The sequence below is a fragment of the Chiloscyllium punctatum genome, chromosome 32 (genome assembly GCF_047496795.1).
Source record: "Chiloscyllium punctatum isolate Juve2018m chromosome 32, sChiPun1.3, whole genome shotgun sequence".
Lineage (NCBI taxonomy): Eukaryota > Metazoa > Chordata > Chondrichthyes > Orectolobiformes > Hemiscylliidae > Chiloscyllium > Chiloscyllium punctatum.
This window is the reverse complement of record NC_092770.1, coordinates 10585314-10611857: the sequence shown is the minus strand read 5'-3', so window position 1 is coordinate 10611857 and position 26544 is coordinate 10585314. Positions and strand designations below refer to the sequence as shown.

The 26544-nt window shown below is 38.1% G+C and overlaps 1 protein-coding gene across 3 annotated transcripts in view; it reads right to left on the bottom strand.

Moving 5' to 3' along the window:
- Positions 1 to 26544, bottom strand: part of LOC140457888 (protein O-mannosyl-transferase TMTC2-like) — a 185195-nt gene that overhangs the window by 2316 nt on the left and 156335 nt on the right. For all 3 annotated transcript variants that reach the window (XM_072551631.1, XM_072551630.1, XM_072551632.1), the window contains exons 9-11: positions 25862 to 25943; positions 17020 to 17134; positions 7658 to 7721 (exon numbers count right to left, since the gene is read on the bottom strand). In XM_072551631.1, the coding sequence (XP_072407732.1) occupies positions 7658 to 7721; positions 17020 to 17134; positions 25862 to 25943 (261 nt within the window). The remainder of the gene's footprint in view (positions 1 to 7657; positions 7722 to 17019; positions 17135 to 25861; positions 25944 to 26544) is intronic.

Here is a 26544-nt window from a genome sequence, read left to right as displayed (position 1 = left end):
GGAATAAAACTATGATATATCAAAGCCAGTGATTGTACTGTAAGTGCAATGCTGCATGGTCTTATGTCTTAAGCTGCTGTTATATTCAGCATTTCATTTTGTAAAACACCAGCAAGTTGTACAAGCCATTGAAGAGTAAAGGTGAATATAAATGCTGAATGCACATAGATTCATTTTCATGGTAGGTTTGAGTCCATAGAATTTGTCATATTGATGGTAAAACATTTAGCAAATGCCAGAATTAAAAGTGTAAAACTGACAACAACTTTTACCATCATCACATGTGCTAATAAATACAGAGGTTCAGATGTTGCTGTATATAATTCTTTGCTGTAGCACATGGTGTTTGGTTAAATTCCCGACAGATGGAAACTTTTGAAATCACTTATAATTGGCATGAACTATTTTATTTTGCTGCTGGTGCTGCTGTAAAAACCTTTTGAAAGATTAGGCCATATGAAATAATGTGTAGTTAGGTATTTAACAATGTACTAAGTTCTTAATTACTGCTTAACAAGATCTCTTGCCCTGAAAAACTAATGTGTGTTGTAGAATGTTAATTTTGTCTATAATGATAAAATTCCACTTTCTTAAAAGGAGTGTTTGTTTAAATGTTGTGTTTATGGTCTTTCAGTTTTCACATTAATCCCACATACATGATCACAATCAGTTTTGCTGTATGCGAAACTAATAAAAAAAGTGAAGTGAAATCAGCGTTTTTACTTTCTTGTGTGCCACCTGAGAAAATTCTTCAGTGTGAGTGGCTCTTTAGTTTGTTTGTTGGCCCCATTGTTACCAGACGCAGGAACAGGAAAAATGCCCAGGGGCTGGAAACAAAGGTCTAAACACTCCCCCGCAGTGACTTTAGCGAAGGCATCTCATCAGCAGCCTTGAAACAGGCCAACTGCTTAATGAAGGGTTAAGCAGGCTTTAGAACCTGGAAGGCCAAGTATAGGTCTTCCAGCCTGACAGGAGCAATAGGCTGCAATATAATTTAACTAAAAGAGATGGTACTACAGCTGGAGATAGCTCTTAACATGTTCGAAAGAAGGTAAATTCAAAAGTTTTCAGCTAGTCATCATAGTAGTGAGGGGAACTAGTTCTGCAGGGCAATCTGTGGCTGCTACTGCACCCAGGCAGACAGGAAGGATCTGTGATAGGGTTAGGGTTAGGTTCGTTTGGAATTATTTGGTCAATTAGGAATTAGAAATTCGGAATTTCTCCCACTCCTTCAAGAATTTGTGTCCACTGTATATGGCTGAAAGAATCACCTGCAGTAGATTGTATAACATCTAAGAACGGTTCTGGTTTGTTACCTCATTTGTTATCGACAAACATTGGCATGTGGACTGCACAACCCTGCTGGCAGCTTTATCAAACTTCGTATCAACACGGTTGTGTAGCTCAGAAAATTCAAATTTCATATAAAGAGAGTTTCTGCTACTTTTGCCAAAATCCTCATCATTTGTATTTGGAGGCATCTGTATCCAAGGGATCTCTTTAAAAAGTAGCAAATTACTTCAAACATCTGTAACACCCATGCCTATTATTTTTAGTGGCCTGTGATATGACAGCACTTGAAGTTCGAGGTGAGAGTTACAACTGCAAAGTTGCTCCTAATTTCATTCATTTAATATACTTGGGTGAACCATATTTATTCATTGTCAAAAAGGATAGGAAGAATTGGTATGCAGCCAAATTTCCTGCTGGTTTATGAAGAAGGATATGACCACATCTGAGACATTCACACAACCGTCTTGGTTTTCAACCATTAGTCTTCAGTTTCACAAAACACTTTGTTTCTGGGACAACCTCCAGCCAAAAACATTTCTCTCATCTTTATCCCCTCTGTTGCCATGCATCGTCAGTGGCAAAGACAAGTTGTCAAAAGGAATGCCTAACCCTCCAAGTACTGAATAGGAAACCCTGTTGATCACATACACAATTCACAGAGCCTTCTTTTCAACTTGATTTGCTCATTCATTTTCTTTGCAAACAATCTCTGACATTATATTTGCTTCAGGATATATGTCACCTTCATTATGTTTGTATGCTTTGCAGGTCACAAGACGAATGGGCAATAGAATGGGAAATAAATGTATATCGAAGTTTCTCAAACAGATTGTTTTTTATTGAATGCAGCTTATGGAACTTTTCACCCCCACCAATCATTAATGCTGGAGTTCAATAATCCACTACTGCTAGACTTATATTAAAAAATGACACCACCTACAGCTTTTATGGTCAAATGATCAAAAGGCTTGCTTCACTTCCTGCGGATGAGATGTTTTATAAAATCAGCTAAAGAGCAAACAAATGCAACGTCAACTGAAAAGATACCAAACTCATGAACAGCTTGAGGTCCACAACACAGTAAATTAATCATCAGGCTGCTGCTATGCAATGATCATATAGACAAGTAAAATCAAGATGGTTGGGTCAACTTAGAGTCTGTTGTCAAATAATGTCTTTTTGATTCTTTTTATGTCCATCCCAAAATAATATCAGCTATAGACACAGTGAACCAACCGCAGAATGAAACTGGGGTTAGATAGGGGGTGACACTTTTTAGGCATTAGTTTACACAAGCTAATCAAGCTAAATATAAACTGGGACTAGAATACACAAATATAATGAGACAACATAATTGATTTCTAGCTGTACAGGATCAATGTTAATGACGTGAATCTATTAAATTCTGTTGTGTTTGTGCCATTTGGTAAATAAACTATTAACCAACTGTTAAGTTGTATTTGTTGTAGGTGCAGGGGTCAGAAAGTCCCTCCGGCTACTGATTGACAGTCAAATGCCGGATAGCCTTGGCCAAGTCCATTTCTGGGTGGTCAAATCAATCATGTTCTACCTAAAACTTTTTTTATTACGATTTTGATTCTTTCTGCATAGTACATGGCAACCTCCATCTGGCTCTATATTTGTTACTCAATGTAGTGTTCGGAGTCATGCAAAAATAACTGGTAATTGTCAGTCTGGCATGCACAGAATTCCATGTTTGGCATCTCTGTTAATACAAACGATATAATATTCAACAAATTTGAATAGCAACAAACTGATTCCAGTCTGCAAAGCTCCACTGACCACAGAGATTTACAAACTATGCAGACCTTTTTATTATAATTTTTGTGCTTTGCCTGAAGGTGTAACTCTAGACTGAGTATCCTGTGATTGTTTGTATGAAATGACATTGGATAGAAACAATTTACAGTAAAAAATTTTACTACCCACATAGTTCTGACGGGCGAAGCAAAGGTTTGTCACAATACTTCAGATAAAAAGTACAAATACATTGGTTTTCCATTAACACACATATGTTATCTGGGTCATGGCATTAAAGGCACAAGGAGGGTATTTCAAAAGTACTGAATTCAATGTAGGCATCACAAAAACAAAATGTAAGAATACACTTAACTTTTTGCTTAATGCATTTCAGACAGAACTTCAAAGTGCTCTTTTTCAGGCACAGAAGAGAAAGTAAATTAGCAGATGTTGGAGAAACAGTTTCTCTAAATGCAGCTGTTCAAAATCATGTGCATGTAGACTGCAGGGAAAAGGTTGAATGCTCAACAGAAAGACAGTTATATAAAAAGTCACAGAGGAAATACAGTAAAACTTCTGATATCAGTTTCTTTAGTTCCTTCATTGTTCTGTTGCAGTGCATCATTGCTTTTAGTGTGGCTCTGTACTTTATATAAAATCGATGCTATGCAAGTAGTCGTTGTAACTTCACTACTAATTCCTTGAAGGATCTTCTTACAACATTAGCGCTGGATAACTGCAGTGTATGCACCCAGTTTTTAAATTTTATTTTGTAAATTTTAGAATCATTCATGTGAGACATGTTAAGTGCTTCAAAATAATGTAGTTTATGTTTTGGTCACATTTTGTCAGCTGCAATCAGTACTCTAATGTTTGATAATGTTGCTGTGTAGTGTCCTAGGATGTTCTACTAATGTTATGGTGCTATATAAATACAAGCTGGTGTTTTAATGTGGCGTAAACCTCTCACTATTTCAGAAAAACTCATTATTATGACATTATTCTGCCATTCTGCAGTTCGTTTATGGGAAACGGTCAGTTTTATGACAATTAGTGCCAAATTCAAATATTTTGTGGGAAAAAATTGGGATCTTGATTTAACGGCTCATCTAAAAGTTGGACCACCAAAACTGTAATAATCTATCAATACTGTATGATGTAAACCCAGATTATATATTCAGGATCCAGTGGGAAGTGATCTTCTGAATTAGAGGCTAACATTTTGCCACTAAGCTAAAGACAGCCACCTAAATTAAATCATAAACAGGTTTGTAGGTGATATTGGGAGTATAAAATTTAAATAAAGGATAAAAGAAGCCAATAAATCAGTGAAAATAAAAATGAGTAAAGAACAAGGAAAATGCAAGACGAATACAAGTAAAAATGTTAAAAAAAAAGTTAGTATTCAACAAGAGCAAGGAAGTTTACTCAATGTCCTGGCTACATTTATCCTCATCAATATTATTGAGACAGACTTTGTTTGCTTAGCCATAGCTGTATGTGGGACCTTGCTGTCTGCAACTTGTTGTATTTACTTGCTTAACAATAACACTTCAAAAGTAATTATTGATTGGGAAGCATGCCTGCATTTAAAATATCAAACAAATGTAAATTTATTATTTCTTTTATGATGGAATTTTAAAAGAACGAAGTTCAATAAGGAGGGAACTGAGGGGAGAAAAATCAAATTTGAAGGTAAGAAAGACTTTAGCAAGTCTTTGTTTTTGGGACTGGGCCAATGCTAAGATGACCAACATTCAGCTGTTTTCATGAAATATACAGGATGGAAGTTTAAACAGACTTCAGAGACAAATGAGATGCTACTGACAGCTAAAATGTAAATAATAAAAAAAGGCCTACTCCTATCAAAACCTTCTTAACTAAAGCCCATTCATGACACAATATTCATGAGTGAAGAAGAAGCCATGGCCAGCAATTCAATGTCTGCAATGGGTCACATTGGATTCATTTTGCAATTTGATGGACATTTGCCCTCAGCATAATATGTCAGCCTACCTAATATTTTAGGCAATAAAGTCTAAAGCCTCCTGGCAGCAACTAACTGCTTTATCCTGATTCTAACCACATTCATTAATCAAGCTAAGAGGCTAGCATGTGACTGACATCTGTTCAAGTATTGAGTAACAGCCTGGAGGAAGACAAATATTTCTTGAAACATTTTTCTCACAAATTCACCTCATAACTTGGAGGTAAACCAATTAATACTTTTTCAATACATGGAGGGAGCTGCTTAACAATATAAAAATAATTGTTTGGGAGTAAGGAACTTGAGTGTTGCTAAAAACGCAGGATGCTGCCATCAAGCCAAACAAGTCACTCTGCCTATTACACAAATGATGAATTTTACAGCCAGTATATGTAGGCCATACATCCCAAAGACTGGAGAATTATAACGAGCAACATATTGCTTTGGCTATTGCAAAATGCAAGGTACTGACCACACCCAATTTGCACACATTTGTAAATCTTGCAACATGGTATATAATACTAGATGTGATTCTGCAAAGTGAAGAATCATGAGTGGATAATCATGAGTGTGCAAAGAGTTTAAGATTGTCAGTCAAGCTGGCAGTGTGGTGCACTTGCAACACTGAAAGCTGAATATGTCAATATACAAGGTCAAATTTTTAATAGGAAGATAGGAAGAATATGCATGCACACTATGGCTGTTTCAACTCAAGGTGACAGACATTTGCTGACCTATTTCTGAGCATACTGTCCTCATTTACATTCTCTCTAACGAAACCAATTGCTGCATAGACCTCCAAGGTGCATGTATATCAGAGGCTGGAAAAGCTGGACATGAACGAATCAGCATATCATTTGGCATTGATGTAACCCTCAGAGGGCAGAACAGCTATTGGCCCTGAACCTGCTGATTTAAAATTTAAACAAGCCTGGTTGTTAACTGTCAATCATCATTAATTTATCCATTGCCCATGGCAACGCCTCTACCAGTCACAGTCCACTTGCCAACCCATTAGCATATACAGAATAGATGTTGGTTTTCTCATTGGATTTATATTCCTGAAAATTTCCAACAACAAAAAATTTTGAAAATACAATTTCTACATAAATATACCCAGGACATTAGGTGAACTTCCAAGTTCAGAGTAACTTGTAATGGGTCTTGGTTTCAATTGAATAATCATGAGGAAGCTCATTGAGCTAGTAAAGAAGTTGATATTCAGCAAAATCTCATAATAATACGTTTCATCAAATATATCACACCATACATATCAAAATTATTTAGTGTCCTCATGCAAAACTTTTGAGAGAAGCACGTCCTTTGAAAATGTAGATTGAGTATCATCACAAAAGCACCCTACTGTGATACTTGTTTTGTCATGTTGGCTCAAAGTCAAACATCGCAACATGAAAATAAGTCTGATCAAAATTATAAATAGCACTTCAGCTTACCAATATCACTGATATAACAGATTTTCTTGTGACTTACACAGTTGTTAATGTTTTATGCATGAAAAGTTTAAAGTTTTATGCATGAAAACCCATTTTTTTGTAATAATGTCTTTTACTGCCTCCCATTGATGATGTCTAAAAGTAATGTGAACTATTTAGATCAACCCTGAATAAGGATTTTTACAGAATAAGTATTGTAACATTTCTTGACATGTAACAAATGCTTGTGGTTCAGACCAAAATAATGACTTCTAACTATAGATAAAAGTACATTTAATTGTGTATCTGTTTACAGCATTCCAGCACTAATGTATAGTGTTTATACAGCTGTGGTTTTACCACATAAGTTCTGGAATTATGTGTTAAGTTCATAATTAAATATAATTTCTTGCAAACTGTTAATTTAGCAGTCTATTACTCTAATTCTTTTCACCGCAGGTTCCCTATCAACAGTTCCTGTATCTGCGGGGGTAGTCAATGCAAATATTATCACACTTTGTAATCTAGACCATCCAATTAAAAAGAGTGCAAAATATCATGCTTTGAAATATATTATTTTCTGCAATGTAGCATTCCTCATGAGAATTTCTCATATGTATCCACATAGTTCTGAAATGTTGAAACAGAGATTTAGGAATTTAGGGTGCGGTTTCCACTGTGTATCAGCATGAAAGTCGCAGCAAGACTCCAGCATCAGGACAACATCTAAATCTGGAGTTCAATATCAGGAGGCCCCTCAGAGAGGCTTTCTCACACCATCTGAGCTCAATATTATGTGGAATATACTTCAGAGCAGAACTGAGGCAAATTAGAAAAGTTAGTCCTGCTGGAACACTTTATAAAATTACCACATTCTTTTTGTAAAACAAAATTGAGAAAACAAACATCCTTTTTCATAAAGTCTCTGTCAGGTGAAAGAGCATCAAACATGCTTATAGGCATACACAGAGTTCTGTCCTTCAATAGTATAGTTCCTCAACCAAACAATGTAACAGTTCTTTCTGGCAGTGCCACTGGTCCCAAACTCATAATGCTGTGTAACCGCAACTTTAAATGCATTTAATGGGGGAGGGGTGGGGCATTGTTTTCAGATGATGTAATATATAGAGGTTTGTACTGATCATGGGATGTCGCTGTTCTGGTTATGGCTGTATTCACTTACGTTGGGTCGCAGTCCTGCTGCCAATCCATAATGTTTCTCAGCTGCTGCATTCAGGCCAGCTTGTCTGATGAACAAAAAACAGTTTTCAAATGAAATGAAATCTGACTTCAGACACGTGTCATAAAAACGGTTTACATTTCATATAGTAGAGCTGACAGTGCTACCAGATGTTTAACATGGAGGACAGTGCAGCAAACGCATCACATACCATGGGAAAGCCAGTCAGGTATTGTACTTTCCACATGAAGGACATCTCCCTGAAACTGTTACTTGTTACAGATATAATTACTGTGTTCTAAATTGTATTTAAATGAAAATACCCCAACGATTCAAAGTATCAGCAAAGGTTTTGTGCAAATTCTATTGCACTATTGTTCTTTTAAGAAGCATACCAGAAACACCTGTAGTGCTCAAAGCATTAAACCTGGATACACCTTTCACTGTTTTCCTTCCTTCTTTGAGTTCAGGCAATGTTGACAATTAATTCTTTGGTGCCAACACTTTTCAGGTGATCATTTATGAGCCAAGGCTGCAACACAAGTACAGAGCATCAGAACAAAGCTAGGTTCTGTCCCCATGCCATACATTTTCAATTCATTCAAGGGATGCAGGTGTTACTGACTAGGCCAACATTTATAGCCCATCCCTAATCGACCAGAATGTTGTCAAATTTTAGGGGCACGTTGCCGTGGGCCACATGTAGGCCTGACCAGGCATATTTCCTTCCCTTTAGTGAACCAGGTGTGTTTTTACATCAATTGAGTGTTTACAGCATCATTATTGAACTTCTTTTTCAATTCAATATTATCAGTGAATTCAAATTTCTTCATGTTGGGATGTGAACCATCGACTACACATTAATTTGGGATTACTGGATTACAATGCCAGTGACATTGCAAATATGCCACCACCTCCCATTTATGCATTAGCATGCACCTTCCAACAGGATCCATTGAGTAGACCAGGAGTTGGATAAAAACCAAAAATACTGCAAATACACAGCTGGTTTAGTGACATTCATTTCAGATTGGTGACATTGTATTTGAAATGTTAACTTTGTTTCTCTCACCAATGATACTACCAAACCTTCTGGATCTTTCTATAATTTTCTGTATTTTTTCCTTTTGTCAGCAGTGCATTGCGTTGCTTTTTGCATCAGGAGTTGGAACCTTGATTGATCTTTCTCTCACTTCGAATCCACATTTAGCAGGCCTATTATCAGTCTGATAATAAGACTCATCAATTTAGGACCTATAGAAACCTTCCTGGGCGAAGTAACTTACACCATAATGTTTTCGTAAAAAAGTATGCGCTGCCCTACTGAGAACATTATCAGTTACTAGATTGTTTCACAGCTTTGTTTAAACATTTGACCACATTTATGGCACCGCTATGTTTGATGAGTTGAAGTTGGAGATTGTGTTTAGTAGTTGGCAGGAAGGGTAGAAGACGAGCATCATTTGTCATGCCCTCTGAATATATTTCCATAATTCTCCAGCATTTCACAGAATTCTTAGAAACAAATTAAGAAAATAATTAAGTTTAAAGGTGCTTTGCGTCATAGTGCTCATTCACCTCACAAACAGTCTCCTGCCAAAAGTTTTGAATGTCTCTGTTACTGTTTCATCGAGAAATTGAACATCGATGAACAGCAATGGAAGAAAATCTTTCAACACTAGCCAGTTACGCCAGTTCCAAGAAAAGGTCCCATATGAGAAACAATATTATTATTCATAATATTAGATGCCAAATAGAAATCTATTGGAACAATAAAGTAGATTAATGTTTTATTTCTGGCTTTAATATACCCAATTGAGAGCTATTAACAGTTCAGACCCTATGATCAAGGTCTTTTGCTGGCCTGATGAAATATAGCAAATAATTAATGATCATTTAGAGAAGAAAATACAACTAAAATATTTACAATAAAGTTTTATCAACTGAGTAAAGTCTGCTACTGAACACACAATTTACTGCTCAGGCATAAAACTAGAGAAGAAAATCAGTTTGTTCTTATAGTGGGCAGTCGTTCTGTGAGCCAATTTTACAGCCAGCTGACAAATTGAACATTTACCTTGTTACTTCAGCAGAGATGTTTTGAAAAGTGAAACTTAGCAACAGAAACTTTACCTCATGGAATCCCACCAGCTAGAAGCAGGCCATTCAGCCTACACTAACCCTGTGAAAAACATCCCACCTAGATCCACCCCATTCCTGCATTTCCCTTGGCTAACCCATCTACCCTGCTCATCTCTGGACACTATGGACAATTTAGCGTGGCCAATCCACCTAATCGGCCATCTTTGGACTGCGGGAGGAAACTGGAGCACCCAGAGGAAACTCACACAGACACGGGGAGAATGTGAAATTATCACACAGACAGTCTCCTGAGACTGGAATCAAAGCCTGGTCCCTGGTGCTGTGAGGCAGCAGTGATAACCACTGAGCCACCGTGATGCTGTAATTACCCAACTAACACATTGGTTGTCCAAAAAATGATGATTGGTGGGGAGAAAGCAGCAACAAGCGGCACAAGAAAGTTTATTAGAATGAAAATATGTTCTGAGTGGTCAACAAAAAGTGTCAGTTTTAGAGTTGTGCCTTGCAGTATATATGCAGTGAAGTAGAGCAAAGGATTGCAGGAATAATGTTGCAATTTGCTGAAATTGGGGCTGTGTCAGAAGAGTGTAGGGACATAGGGAAACTGGTAAAAAAAAACACAGGCAGGATAGACAGGAAGGTAATATTTCAGCATAGGAAAGTATAAATTGATTAATTTGGAAGTAAGGATGCAGAAAGTAATACTTATTTGATGTTAAATGGAGAAAAAAACAACTGAGTGACCTAGATGCATGAAATGCTCATTAAACATTTGCAGTACACAAGTTTAAGGCCATTAAAAGAAAGAAAAACAAAATGCTTACTTTACAACTGGATGCAAAATGACATTGAATTTAAACCAGACCTTAATTGTGACACAATAACTACTCAGATTTAGAAGGATAGAAAAGCATTGGCAAAGGTGTGTCATTGACTCATGATGGATTTACTGGAATCGGATCTTATGGTTATGAAAAGTAGTACAAGAACTAAGAATCATTGATCCAATTATGGCAGAGAAGAAGTTTATTCAGCCCAATGAACCCAAGCAGCTCCTGACTGAGCAATACAATAAGGGAAATTATGGATGGATAATAAATACTGGTCCTTAGGGAACATCGCTGCCAACACTGCTCTACCAGTTCAAAAAAACAACAATTTATGACAATATGCTACTTTCTGATCTAAACCAATTTCCCCAACCCAATTGTATACTGGCTCTCATATTCTATAAGCTTCAATTTTGTTAATCAGCCTTTTATCTGGTACTTTGTTGAATGTTTTCTTAAATCCAGACAGATAACATCCACCGTAATTATCCTTCCCTGTAACTTCACCCAAGTATTCATTTAGATTACCTGAGTATTATCTATCTTTTACAAATCCATTTAGCTCTTGTTAATTAACTCAAATGTCTCCATGTTACTGAAGATTCTTCCCTGTTTCTAGATTTCAATGTCTTGTCCACCACTGTTGATAAATTAATTGGTCTGTAATTGTCAAGACAGTCCTTGCATCTTTTCTTGTATAATGGTATCACTCTCCAACCTTCTGGTGCCTGACCAATCTGTAAGGAAGCTTGAAAAATTAAGACAAGCATTCCTGCTATTTCCATCCCAGCCCCCTTAGCAGAATGAGACACAGCCATCCAGATGAAGTGGCTTTCTGTATGCAGACCCAGCTTTCCAGTAACTTCTCCTTTCATTTTCCACAATGCAGCACTGCCATTGCTTGTACTAATATTTTGTCAAAATTGTCTACCTTATTAAATACCAATACAAAAAAAAGTTTAAATAATCTAGCCCTTTTCTGTGCCCCTGAAAACATATTTGTCTCTTTTGTCCCCAGTAGAACAATACATCTCTTAATACATTCTTCCTATTTTCATGCTGTAATAGGACTTTTGGGTTCCCTTTTAATTTTACTGTCATTCTGTTCTCATAATCTCTCTTTTTCAGTCTTATTTTTATCTTTCCTTCCACTGTCAATCAATGGTATTCAACATGGCTCTAATCTCAACAAGACATGCTCGATGCACCCTCCTTTTCTGTTTCACCATATTTAAGAAGCCTTGTTTGTGGCTCCCTTGCCTCTTACCCTTGTTGGAATGCACCTAGCCTGAAGGATCTCCTCTTTAAAAACCGCAGATTGATCCATTACAGATTTTCTCATCAATCTCATTTATTAATTTAGGTTCCTTCTCATTTCACTTTGATTTGCCTTCTTCCAACTTAGAAACTCTATATTTAACTGTTCCTTATTTATCTCTATTATCAATCTAAAGTTTCATTTACAGTGATAAGACTGTAAGACATACGTGTAGAATGAGGCTGAAGAAATTCCTCCTCATCTCAGTTCTAAAGGGTCATCCCGGCATTCTGATGTTGTGCCCTCAGGTCCTAGTCTCCCCTGCTTGTGGAAACATCTTCTCCATGTCTACTCAATGCAGACCTCTCAGTATTCTGTAAATTTCAATGAGAATCCCCCCCATCATTCTTCTGAATTCTGAGTCCTCAACTGTTCCTCATAGGACAAGTCCTTAATTCCCAGAATTATTCATGTAAACCTCCTCTGGACACCCTCCCAAGCCAGCACATTCTGCCTTAGATCCAGGGCCCAAAACTGCTTACAAGATTCCAAATGCAGTCTAGATTAGATTAGATTAGATTAGATTAGATTAGATTTTAGATTAGATTACTTACAGTGTGGAAACAGGCCCTTCGGCCCAACAAGTCCACACCGCCCCGCCGAAGCGCAACCCACCCATGCCCCTACATCTACCTAACACTACGGGCAATTTAGCATGGCCAATTTACCTAACCTGCACATCTTTGGACTGTGGGAGGAAACCGGAGCACCCGGAGGAAACCCACGCAGACACGGGGAGAACGTGCAAACTCCACACAGTCAGTCACCTGAGACGGGAATTGAGCCCAGGTCTCTGGCGCTGTGAGGCAACAGTGCTAACCACTGTGCCACCGTGCCGCCCTAATACAGACTCAGCATCCATATCTGTATTCTAGCCCTCTTGAAATGAATTCTAACATTACATTTGCCTTTGTAAATGCCAACAGACCTAGCAATCCCTCCTTTCCAGTTGGACTGACAGCATTCTGATCAAGAAAGTTTTACTGAGCACCGTTCTGAGCACACCAGCCTTCCCTCCCCTACCTTACCCTATAACATAATTCCAATCAATATCTGGGTGATTAAAACACTCCAGTACCACCAGTCTACAGTTATTGCACACCCGTGAATCCCCTTTAGATTTCTTTCTCTCTCCCTCTCGCTCTCACTAATTGAAGGCCTATAAAATGCCCACAATTTATCTTCCCAACTCCAACCAAATGGACTCTGCCCTTGGCCCCTCAAAGGCGTTCTCTCTTTTCAATATAACAACATATCTCCGAAGCATTATTGCCACATTGTTCATTCTATATCTTTACTGAATGCATAAGTCATTGTACTTAAGTGCCCAGTCATCACTGTTTTAAGCCCCATCTCTGATTTGCCACAGAAATCATATTCCCACATTGCTATCCATGCTTGTAGTTCACCAGCCTCATTCACCACACTTTGTCTATTTACGTGCATGTACTATCATCCTGCTTTGATGAACATTTTGAACATTAGTGTTGTGAAGTTTGAGGTTGACTAGTTAAAAGTCTTTCAGTGTGATGAAGGGTTTTGAGTGCTCAGCTAAAACGTTTTGAAAGACAGCAAATGTAACATAATCACAAAACAAATTTATTTGCACAGCAGGCATCTTACAATGTTAAATTCTCTGCCAAAAATCATCACTGAAGCAGAGCGCAAAAGAGAAATTAATAGTTGTTTGAAAAAGAGATATATTAAAGAATATGGAGACCAAGATTGGAATTAAACAGATGACAAATTTGAGGGCAAAGAATATCAGTACAGACACAGTCGCATTGTGGTGACTGGAAAGCAAACTGGGTTATAAGTTCAAATCTCATTGAAGCAAGTTATGAATCTAAATTCCACAAATTAGCTTATTTTTGTGATTATACCAAAAATAATAGTGCAAAGGTTACTGGCTTGCAGTAAAACCAACTTATTCACTAATATCCATCAGAGCAAGAAACTGACAGTCCCTGTCTTCTCTTCCATTACAATGTAGTTGAGCCTTAATATCTCAGGATAAGTAGTCATGAATTTAAATATCACCTTGTCAAGCTTGTTCATATTCTGGGAACAAAAATATAACACATTACATCCTTTTTAGCAAGGTTAACTGCACTTTATAATCTTAGCTGACATATGTTACATTTTTGCTGCAAAGTAAATACATTATCAATGGACCAGATTCATGCAATGATTCATCTCTGTAAAAGTCACCTCCAATCAAAGATGCACATGTGTGAATATGCCAGTACAAGAATGCAAAACGCTTTGAAATTTGGGCAGTAATTTATTAAGCCAAGAAAAACATGTGACTTCAAGCCTCACATTCAGACAGTTTTTACTTGGCTTGATCCTTACCCATGGCTTTGATCTCCAATTAGTGCCATTTTACTTTGAAATGGAAGCCAAAACTATGTTGTGCCATATGAATGAAGCTTCAAAGCAAAGATATACTGTTTTCATTACAGCTATAATCTAAACTTTTACAATAGTCACAGAATGATCTCACCTCAAGTTTATTTTCAAATTCTGATACTTTTAACATTCATGTCAAATGATGTTAATTTCTGAAAATAATCATTTCTCCTTGATCTCCCTCAACATCAGCAAACATAAAGATACAGTCCTAAGCTTCAGGCTAACATATATTTGTACTTATGAAGCGCAGAGTATGCTCACAATAATATTGATGATAAGTTCTCCAGTCTGAGATGATATAATCAGAAGTCAAGTGCACTTCGTCTGACGCAGAAGCAGCAATCCAAAAGCTTGTGATTTTAAATAAACTTGTTGGATTATAACCTGGTGTTGTGTGGCTTCTGACTTTGCCCACCCCAATCCGACACCGGCACCTCTATAAGATGATATAAATTCAACACGTTTACATCCTGACTTTGGTGTGGTATTCCAGAGACGATGAGAAACTGTTCTGATGGCCTCATCCTCAGTTCATTGCGTAGAATCATTAATGATTGGATAGGGGGTCAGTTGGCCTTAGCATGAATTTTTCACAGAAGTGGCTGATGATAACAATATAAATCTTTAGCTGAGCATTTAGCCAATTATTCAAGAAGCCAAAAAGATTACTTCTTAATGTCATATTGTTCCATGTTATACTGCTAAATTATCAACTATAACACTTTCCATGTAACATTTAGTGAACAATAATTATGAATCTGAAGTTACATTCTATTGGAAAATTAATTCTATTCAAATTGGAATTAAAGTGAAGCACATTTTTTGTGTGCTATTCATTTGCACTTATTTGCACTAACCTATTTATCATTAATTGTAATCTTTCACCCAGGAACTGAAAATCAAATCAATGTCAACATATTCCTTTTCACAATGGCCTAAGCAATGTGAGTATGTGTTAATTCTTCTAAGCTTTTTTAAATTTTGAATGTGAAAATGAATGAAATCCTACCATATCTGTGTGTACTATGCATTGTAATAATGATAAATGGAATACTTTGCAAATTATTTAAATTAGGTACAAAGTGAATATGATGAGTGTAAAAGGGGTGAATGTCCAGGAATGGAGTTTTGCCATTTGCCACCTGAACCAGATACAGCTCAGCAATGATTAGGTCAAGATTAGAGTGGTACTGGAAAAGCACAGCAGGTCAGACAGCATCCGAAGCAGTTTCCTAATGAAGGGCTTTTGGTCGAAAAGTCGATTTTCCTTGTCCTCGGTTGCTGCCTGACCTGTTGTGCTTTTCCAGCACCACTCTAATCTTGACTCTAATCTCCATCATATGCAGTACCCATTCTGCCAACAGTCAAGGTGTTGGTTTTATATGCTGAGGCCTGTTTTCATGTAGCATAAGAAATCAAAGCAGGAGGAAGTCAAATGGTCCCTCGAGCCTGCTTCACCATTCAGTAAGATCATGGCTATTCTTCTCTCTTATTTTCACTTTCCTGTTCTATTCCCATATTCTCCAATTAGTGTCCGAAAAAACTCTGTGAATCTTAGCCTTGCATATTCTCATCAACTGAGCCTCCAAGATCCTGTGTGTTGAGAATTCCAAAGATTAATAAACCTCTGAACCATATCCTAAGACAATGCTCCTCAATTCTAGACTCCTCAGACAGGCAAAATGTCTCTCCTTGTTGAATCTCCTGTTAATTTTAAGCCTTTTTTGTGAGGTTTAGCTAACTACGCTCGGATGAGACCATTTAAATCAGGTGAGATGTGTACTATTTTTGTTTATTCCACAACACTATCCAAGATTAGTGCATTCTTTTGAATTTTATACAATGAGTGAAGACATATACAAGAAAACCTAAGTGAAATCTGACATTGTATTCCAAAAAAGTTACTTCCCCAGTCAGGTCAAGGCAGCAATTATGAATGTTACGAGCTTAAAAGTAAACCTGCATTTCTCCATCAAATGCTAATCAATTCTTTATTTTACTTTAGCAAAAATTGTTATTCCTTTTATTCCTCAAAGTCTAAATGTAATTGTACCAAGAATTAATGCAGCAGTTAATGTTGGCCTGTTGCCCCAGGAGAAAGAATTGACTCAAATTATGGGTCACACTTTTCTGGATTACCTGCGTATTGTCATTTGTGAAATGATTTTCTCCATATGAAACCAATATTTGTAAGGGATGCAATTGTTTCCAATTGTGTTTTTTTTTCCCTTCCACTTATGACTCCCAGTGAAAGCTTATACACATTGCAAAAAAAGTTACACTGGTCATTTACAAGTGAACTTCATCAGAAGACAGACTAGCTGTAAAAGTATATAGTGTATCATTTCCTTTCTCCAAATACTTCATGCCAGCAAAGCACTTACTACAACCTGCCCTTCAGAGCTCTATACAAGGTCACATAGATCAAGTACGTATGTTTTTCTAAAAAATGCTTTAGCATACAAGACGTCCAAGTTAAATTAGGCACAGAGGGATACAGAGTTACTGCATGATGCTGCTGCTTTTTAAAATGAATTTGAAAGTCTGCCACATTGAAATATTAGCCCTTAATTCTTTCTTCTTTAGAAAAAAAAGCTTATTTTCCCTCCAAATTATGTCAGATAACAGGATCCATAGTGTCCAACAGGCTAATTCAAAACGTATTTCGTGATGCAATCCATTAGTAAGAAAAAACTAACCTGAGCATGTGGGCTGCATTAAAGACAACATCAAATTCTGTGGTGTCCAGTTCAGCTGCTCTCTCTGCCATCTGAGCAGCTTCCATTAAACGAGATTCTTCTAACAGAAACTGACCTGGGAGAAAACATAAAAATGCAAGTATTTTTTAGGAACAGAGCAAGGCTCTTAGAATCAACAGTGTCAACTTCTTTTCAATCATCAGTCTATCTATCTGGGGTCAAAGCTTTCCATAAGCTGACAAAGATCTAGCCATGTTGGTACTCCATGGTTTCCTGGGGGATTCCTATTTGGCTTGCAAGAAACAACACCTCCATCTGCCACTTACTAGTCAAAAGATGGCAAGAAACAGAACCAGGGAATCCAAGCCAGCTGTCATGATTCCAAATCTTAAGGCGATTTTCTCTACAGAAAGCATTCGAAAAAAGTTAATTTTAATACAGTGGGTTTTAACAGCAGTGTACACTTTCACAGCTTTCTGACACAACACAGAAGCCACTACATAAAGGATGGCTAATATTTTAATATTAAATTGTCTGTCTAAGAAAAGCAATCAAATAATCTGAAAAATACTGTTTACAATGTTTTGCAATGTTTTGTGTCTTTTCTTTTGGATACAAAATATACAATTAGTAACAGCCCTGAAGACCTCCTAAGCACCTGAACAGTATACAAAAGCTGTTTGAAGTAAAAATGTGGCACAGAAATTCATACTAAATAGGTGCAGAAATGTTTTGTTAATAACACTGTATAAAATCCTGGGCTGACTAGTAAATGTAAGTCTGCCACAATTTTACCATGTCAATAGCATTAGTAAATTTCAACATAAGATTAACAACTTTAGAGAAAAACATATTGAAAATGATCTTAAAATTTGGGACAGTACAATTTAGTTATTTATGTTTAGCTCCCTGTTGCTTCTGAGTTTTTTTTAAAACTAATGATCAGTATTTATTTTAATGTATGAAATCTGGCTTTTAATCAAGCTATTAAATTGATTTCACTTCCACTAATATGAGATTGAAAATGACCTCTGAACACTAAATTCGGAGAGACACCAACCTTGGTTCAACGTACACTTGCATTGAGGCAGAGGGCTGTGTGTTCAAGTCCACTCCAGGGATGGGACATAATCTGTGCAACGTTATGGGAATGCTCCATTGTCAGCAGTGTTGGCTTTCAGATACATTTTAAACTGAATGAGGTCCTGAAGGATGCCATGGCACAGTTGTAAAGGAAAGCAAGAGAATTCTCCTTGGTATCCTGGACAACATTTATCTCAACCAACACCACTGAAACCTAAAATCCTGCTGCTTACAAATTGGCTACTGCATTTTCACATCACAGTAATGATGAATGTTTTTTGTCTATATAGTATTTTCAGATGTACCAATATCATGAAAGATGCTATAGAAATTATTTACTTTATCCTCTCATGAGACATGGGCATCACTGGCAAGGTAGGTACTTGTTATCTATTCCCTAATTGTATTTAAATTGTTTGGCTTTTTAAATCATTGTTGGAGGGAACTTAAGAGTTAACCACATTGTTGTGGGTCTCACAAGTAACCCAGACCAATTAAGAATGGCAGAATTCCTTCCTTAAAGGACATTAATGTCCAGATGGGTTTTTAACAACATTTGCCGATACTTGTCAAGGTCAACATTCCAACTGTATTACTGCGCTACCATCTCCGCCAAATTTTTTCTTATTTATAATATCAGGCCATTTAAAATATTCAGGCTGTGCAATTACATAAAATAGCAACAAAAAACCTAAAAACTGATGTTGTTGTGAAATATTTCACTCTATTATTTCAGTAAACCCAAAATCTTAGGTCACCAATTTTAGCGTGAATTGGATTAATATCTCAGATGGAAAAAGTCAAAATATGACACAAATGCATTAAGAATGTGTCTTCTAATAGTCGATAGTGTCACTTCAAGGCCATGAGGCAGTGTGATAAGTGGATAAAATGCAGGAGAGAGTTTTTTGTACACTCTCACGTTTTAAATCTGCTGTCTGTTATTTTGAATGAGGTTCACTCTGTTACATTGAATTAACAGAAAAGCAAACTGGCAGTGGCAACACCTATGGAACATGCTGTGCCTAATTAGTTTATAATAAAATTCAAATTCAGTTGGAAAGACAAAAAATAAAATTTATAGATATTCCAGTTTCTAGTTAAACAGTGATCAGGCTCTTTTGAAAATCACAATCTTTTAGACCAAATATGTTCTTCAGTTGGAATTTCTCAGCTGAATTTATGACCATGTGTTGCATGTTGAATGTCCTTCAATTCAGCTCTACCTAATTTATGAACACAGATGTGATCTTTACAATTTAATTTATTTTGAAGTACTAAAATAAACTAAATTGGTTATACTTTATTATTTTTGATATAATTTAAAGGAAAGTCAATATTATTTTCATAGAATTCCAACAGTGTGGAAGCAGGCCATTCAGCCCATTGAGTCCATACTGATCGTCCCACCTAGTCGCTGCATTTCTAATGGTCAATCCACCTAACCTGCACATCTTTGGATTGTGGGAGGAAAAACATGCAAACACAGGGAGAAATGTGCAATTTCCATACAGTCACCCAAGGATGAAATTAAACACAGGTCCTTGGCACTGTAAGGTAGCAGTGCTAACCACTGAGCCACCATGCTATATCTTACATCAGATTCTGGATCTCAGGGTATACGTCGTTAATGATTTAAAATGCTTAAATTACTTCAGTTCAGACCTCACTATTAATGGATACACAGAGTAGTCAAAAGTGGCTTGACCTCACTGCAGTGCAATGAACTGCATTTCATCATTAGGACATAGTGAAGAGCATTTGCTATAAGAACAATGTTATCGCATGTTACATATAAAGCTTGACAGGACACATGCTGTACCCCACCACCAAGAACATCTTCCCCTCCCCATCCCTCTCTGCCTTCCACAAGGAAAATTCCCTTCAACAGTCCTTAGTTTGCACCACTCTCCCTACCAGCGCCCTCCCTCCCCTCCCTGAACCCCCAGGTACCTTCCGCTCCAACCAGAAAATATGCAAAACCTGCTGGTGCACCACTCCTCTTACCTCCACCCAGGGTGCTAAACAGTCCTTCCAGGTGAGACATAGATTCAATTGCATCTCTTCCAACCTAGTTTACTGCATCCGGTGCTCCCAATGTGGTCTTTTCTAGATCAGGGAGACTGAGTGCAAACTCAGGGAATGGTTCACTAAGCATCTCAGCCAGGCCCGCAGAATCCGACTAGGCTTCCCAGTCACTGCCCATTTTAATTGCCCTTCTGACTCCCTTTCTGACATGACCATCCTTGGCCTCCTCCATTGCCACAATGAACCAAACTACAAATTGGAAGAGCAACATCTCATCTTCTGCCTGGGCAGCCTACAGCATGGAGGACTCAACATTAATTTCTCCAATTTCAAATAATCTCCCTTCCCATCCTCTGACTCCTTTCCCAGACCCTCCCCCTCTCTTCCACCCCTCCCAGCCACCTACCAGATTCATTCCTCCCATTGACTAACCCTGTCATAACCCCTGCCTGTGTTCATCTATCCCACTTCATCACCCTGCCACTGCCACTGCCACTGCCACACCCTATATCGGCAGCTCCCCTTACACCCGTCCCCAGTTCTGAAGAAGGGTTATTCCTGAAACATCAACTTCTCCACTTCCTAATGCTGCCTGTCTCCTGCCTGTCTATTTTGGATTCCAGTATCTGCAGGTTTTTTTGTCTTGAACAGAGAGCTGTGGGGCCAGAGTCCTTGTGCATATTTAAGGCAGAGAAAGATAAATTCTTGATCAGATAGGGAATCAAGTTCTGAGGAAAAGACAGAAAAGGATGCAAGAAATCTCAGATCAACCATGATGCTACTCAGTAACAGAATATGCTCAAGGGGCCAATGGCCCACCCCTGTTCCAATATCTTATGGTCTTTTCATTTTAAAGTCTCTGAGAAGACCAGCTATGTCTAAATATAATCCAAATTGTAACTCACACCGCAAACAATAATACATGAAAGGATAAAAAAGATTTTACACACAAAATTCTAACTTCCAAATTTTGATCATGAAGAAATTGGAAATTTAATTTTAAACATAACATTTCATTTAGCAGACTCATCAATAAATAAATAAAATAGGTCACAGTCATTTCATTCCTGCTGGGTTAAATCCTGGAGCTTTCTGACTAACAACACAGTTGTTGTACCTGCACCACAAAGAGAATAGCAATTCAGAAAGATGACTTATCACCACTTGCTTAATCTCAGTTATGGTTCAGAAATCAATGCTAACCTTGCCAGCAACATTCACATTTCATGAATGAGTTTTAAAAGATATAAGCATAATGTCACCAAATTGCAAGATGAATTTTATTATCTTTGTTTAATGCTGTGGGATGAATGTGTGCAATTTTTGGCAAAATGTTTCCTCAAGTGAGATTCCTGGTGGCCAGTCTGTCATGGCTCACATTGACTTTCCTCATTCAGTCTTCTGTTCGTCATCTCATTAATTAAACAATGTGTCTATCTCGTGGAATCATGTTGCAGGAGAGGATACAATGCTCACTGTTGCCAGGAATTTAAGATGTGCATGCCACCAATACCCATCTGCAGGTCACTCCAGGTGCTACAATCCAGGAACTTCCCCTCACCTTGAGGTGTTTCAGTGCTTTCCCAAGGAAAAGGTCCAGAAAAGTAAGTTAACTCTCTGCTCTGCAGTTCAAGACATAGTGGTGCTGATGGACAGGGTGGTGGAGAGGTGGGTCATTCTTTTCCTTGCTGACCAGCAAATGAAGCCAAGTAACTAGACTTAGCTAGCCTCGATGAGATAGCAGACTGGTCAGTGCAGCCTTCCAAGTGAGACACAATGCCCAGTGTAAAGTGCAGATCAATCAGCAATGATCTTCTGCACTCCACAAAGGTAAGTGCTCCATATTCTCTGTTACTTCACACTCATATGGCCACCAGTCTCTCATTCTAACTCTGCCACTGCATACTCAGTTCACCAAGACTTATGAACTCCCATTACTTTCACTCAATCATCTCATTCTCCAAAATGATGATTCCTTTCTGTTGACTGTGCTTCCTACCCATTCACCAGAACATCACACCACCCCTCCTGCTAACTGCTCTTCTATCAAATGTCATTAAACTTAGCTTTTCCCGAAGTCTCATTGTAAGGAAAATTGGCTGATGACTCCATAGCACTGATGGATGTACCCTGCAATTCTTAAATTAGTTGCACTTAACCTTCAGGACTGACTGTGAACCTACATTGAATTGGATGAGCCCCATGACTGTGGTGATACCCCTGTCATATCATAGTCACCTTTAACCCCACTAAAGACTGGTAGCTTTGACGTTCAGATATGGTCATTTGGTTGATGCCAATGCAGTGCGTTTACCACATAAGTTGCTGGCATATACTGTTATTGTGACATTGATTTTACCTATTGTCATAATGTTATTTGTTCAGCCAAATGATTACTTCGTGCTTCAAACTGTGATAAGCTGTCTGCTTTTCCCTCTGTGCTAAAAAGCAATGCAGGCCACAGAGGCTGATAGCCTAGAAGATAGCACTGAATAGCCTTTATGCAGATCAAAAAAAAGCCATCTAGAGGTTGACAGCCTCTAAGCAAATGCAAAGTGAGCAACTGCTAAGAAAGTAAGCTAAAGACATGAGATGACAAGGGAAGTCGGCAAGTCAGATCCGTAACTTTGGGATAAGGATTGGCTCTAAGGGCTGGGTCGGTCGGGCTGGGGTGCGAAGCGGGGCTGGGCACGTGCCGTGGCTGGACGCTGAGGACTGACCTTATAGAGGTTTATAAAATCATGAGTGGCATGGATAGGGTATATAGACAAAGTCTTTTCCCTGGAGGAGGGCAGGGGAGGATGGAATCCAGAACTGGAGGGCATAGGTTTCAGGTGAAAGGGGAAAAATTTAGAAGAGTCCTGAGGGGCAACTTTTTCATGCAGAAGATGGTGTGTGTGTGGAATGAGCTGCCAGAGGAAATGGGGGAGGCTGGTACAATTACAACGTTTAAAAGGTATCTGGATGGGTATATGAATAGGAAGGTGTTAGAGGGATATGGGCCAAGTGCTGGCAAATGGGGCTAGATTAGCTTAGGATATCTGGTCGGCATGGACGAGTTGGACCAAAGAGTCTGTTTTCATGCTGTCCATCTCTATGACTCTATGTATCCTGTGCAGAAGCATGTGATACATGCATGTCCCTGCAGCCAAAGTGATCTGGCAGAAGTATGCAAGTCATAAGTGATATCCTGAAGGGCTGAAGTGTTTTATGACTTGGCCTGAAAACAGCCTAACGGGTTGCTGAGACTGATAGTTTGCTGATGCCAACTTGTGAGGATGGACCTTTTCATTGGGAAAACACTGGAACACCTCAGTGTGAGGGGAAGTTCCAGGCTTGCCACACCTGAAGTAATGTGGAGATGGGTTTTATTGCAGCATTTGTGGCATGCATATTTTAAACACATGACAACAGTGTGCACTCAATCCTCTCCTGTCACATGACTCCACAAATTGTGGCTGGTGGCTCAGTGGTTAACATTGCTGCCTCACAGTGTCAGGGACCTAGGTTCGATTCGGGTGACTGTTTGTGCAGAGTTTGCACTTCTCCCTATGTCTGTGTTCGCTTCCTCTAGGTGCTCTGGCCTTCTCCCACAGTCAAAGGATGTGCAGGTTAGGTGGATTGGCCATATTAAATTGTCTATAGTGCCCAGGGCTGTGGAGGTTAGGTACATTAGCCAAAGGAAATGCAGATTTACAGGAATGGAGTTGGTTTGGGTGCGATGCACTTTGGAGGGTCGCTGTGGACTCAATGGGCTGAATGGCCTCCTCCCACACTGTAGGGATTCTATGCAGATGGCAGATGGCATTGTTCATGAAGCATGAAAAGAGATTGTGTGAAGACAGATTTGTCTGAATGTTCAGAGAAGCAAGAGCTGAGCTTCTGCCATCCAGTAAACTTTCCAAATTTCATGTCAGGAATAGGCACAATCTAGTTTCTTGAGTAAGGGGAGGACAACCGGGAGCTCGTAGAAGTGAGGCATGTAGTAATGAGATGCAAATGCATGGAAACAAGGTAGTTGCTGCATGTTAGCAAGATCCTGAACCTAGGACAAGCCAAACAGAGACATGCATGAGAATTCCTAGAAGCAGGGCATTCCAACTGGAACTCTATCAACAAACTATTGACTTGGATTCCATTTATCACCCCCTGAGAAAAAGAACCGGAAATGACATCACCACCAGAAATTGCATCACCACAGGAAATGACATCACCAACCCAAGGGAAGCTAAACACATAAATAAAAAGCAGGCCATACCATCAGTGCTTCACCAGAAGCTCACTGATGATGTTATGTAGTATGGTGATGAAACATCTGAAAATGAACCTTCCAGCTCAGCGAGCAAACTTACATCCAGAACCTCAACCTGAGCTACAAATCTTCTCAAAATTCACTAATCCTGAACTTATTGCTTAAATCCTAAATGGAAAAATGTAATTTTGTTTTCTCAACATCAATAATCTGATTTTTCTATTCTTGCCATATTTTCTCAATTTCTTTGCCATTTTTCACGCCCATGCCAATTCCACACTTTATAAGCATGTATATTTTCATTTCTAAACACTTTCCTTCCAATCCACAAATCAGAATCAACGTATAAGCCTAAGTTTTGGATTTCATCTCAAGTGCAAACTTTAAACTAGTTGTTTGACTCCTATACAGGCCTTTGAGCATAGTTCTGCCCAATAACCCAGAATGGGTATCAATACAATCAAGAAGTTTCAAAAATAAACAAGGGACATTGAGGTATCTTAGTAATGAAAAAAGACTAAGAGTTCAATTTATCTTTCTAGGCAGGGATATAATTGACCAGAACAATGATGTCATCCTAAAAAATATTTAATATAGCTAATGCAGATATAAATGGGCTCTTTATTTTGGATTTGATTACAGGACTGGAGGATGTAAAGAGAAATGTAGCACACCTCAAGGAAGAATTATTTCCTGATTACAGTTATTGGTAATTAGAAATGGTGTTGGTGTTTCAGTGATGGTGTTAAATGTGATTGGTTAACTCATTTAATAAAAGCAATGATTAAATAACTAATTAGGAATGGTTCGATGTGGACAGAGATTTGGCTGTAAATTTCTTTTGGACATCTTGGAGCTATTCATATAGATTGATTTAAATGTCTGGGATCAAAATTGACCACAAACGGGAATGGCAGTACTGACATCTACAGAAGGCAAGCAACCTTCCATTCTACAACTGATCCACAGAAGAATGGAAGACTTGAAAAAAGAACTTGCATGATGTCTTGTGTGGAGCATTGTGCTGTATGGGTTAGAAGATGGAGCCTCAAAAAGGGTGATGAGAACAGAAATGAGTCTCAGGGCATGGGTTCTTAAGATCAGCTGCACAGAGCAAAGAGGAAATGGATGATCTGCAAAAAAACAAATCAAACTTCTACTATTTCGTGGCTTTTAGCTGAAAGTGAAGAAATGCAAATTGAGAAAGTATGGTCATTCAATGTCAGTATTATAAATCCAGGTCCCTTTAATTTATCCTTCAATCAACACAACTAACACACACTGACTGTTCATTTACTGTTGTTTGTGGAACTGTGTTGTGCATGAGTTATTGTTACAAAAAAAAATTAGCCCCTACACTACAAGTTAATTAATCAACTGTTAAATGGTTTGTGACATTCTATAATAATGTGTCAAGTTATACAAGATTTGTTCTAAAGCTAGGTCCAAGTTAAACACTTTAAATAAAAGTTAACTCACCATAATGCATATAGCAGTTTCCTTTTGTGGGATCAAGCTGGATAGATCGCAAGAAATACTTTTCAGCTTCTTCCTTACGCCCCTGTGAATTAACAAACAAATCTTAATTGAGAAAAGGCTTTAATATCTCATAGTTTTCACCTTAAGTTGTGGATCAGCAAAGCAAACATTCTGACAAAATTATTTCATTGCATGAAATGAGCAGATTCTAAACTCATATTATGAGAGAATACCAATTTTGTTAATTTATGAATGGTTAAATAATATCTTATGTAATATATAGCCATAGAGCTCTACGGCACCAAAAAAACACCATTCTAAAAACACCATTCTGCCCATTGAGTCTGCTGTAGTCAAAAACAACTGGCTAACTATTCTAATCCCATTTTCCAGCAGTTGGACCATAACCTTCTGTCTTGGCATCTAAATACTTCTTAAATGTTATGAGGGTTTCTGTCTCTACCACCTATACTGGCAGTAAGTTCCCACCACCCTCTGAATGAAAATGTTTTCCTCACCTCCCCTCTGAACTTCCTGCCGCTCTCCTTAAACCAATGCCTCTTCTTCATTGCTCCTTCCATCGAGGGGAAAAGTTCCTTCCTGTCAATGCCCCTCAAATTAATACATCTCAATCATGTACACCCCCCATACCCTCAATCTTCTCTGCTGCAACGAATAGACAG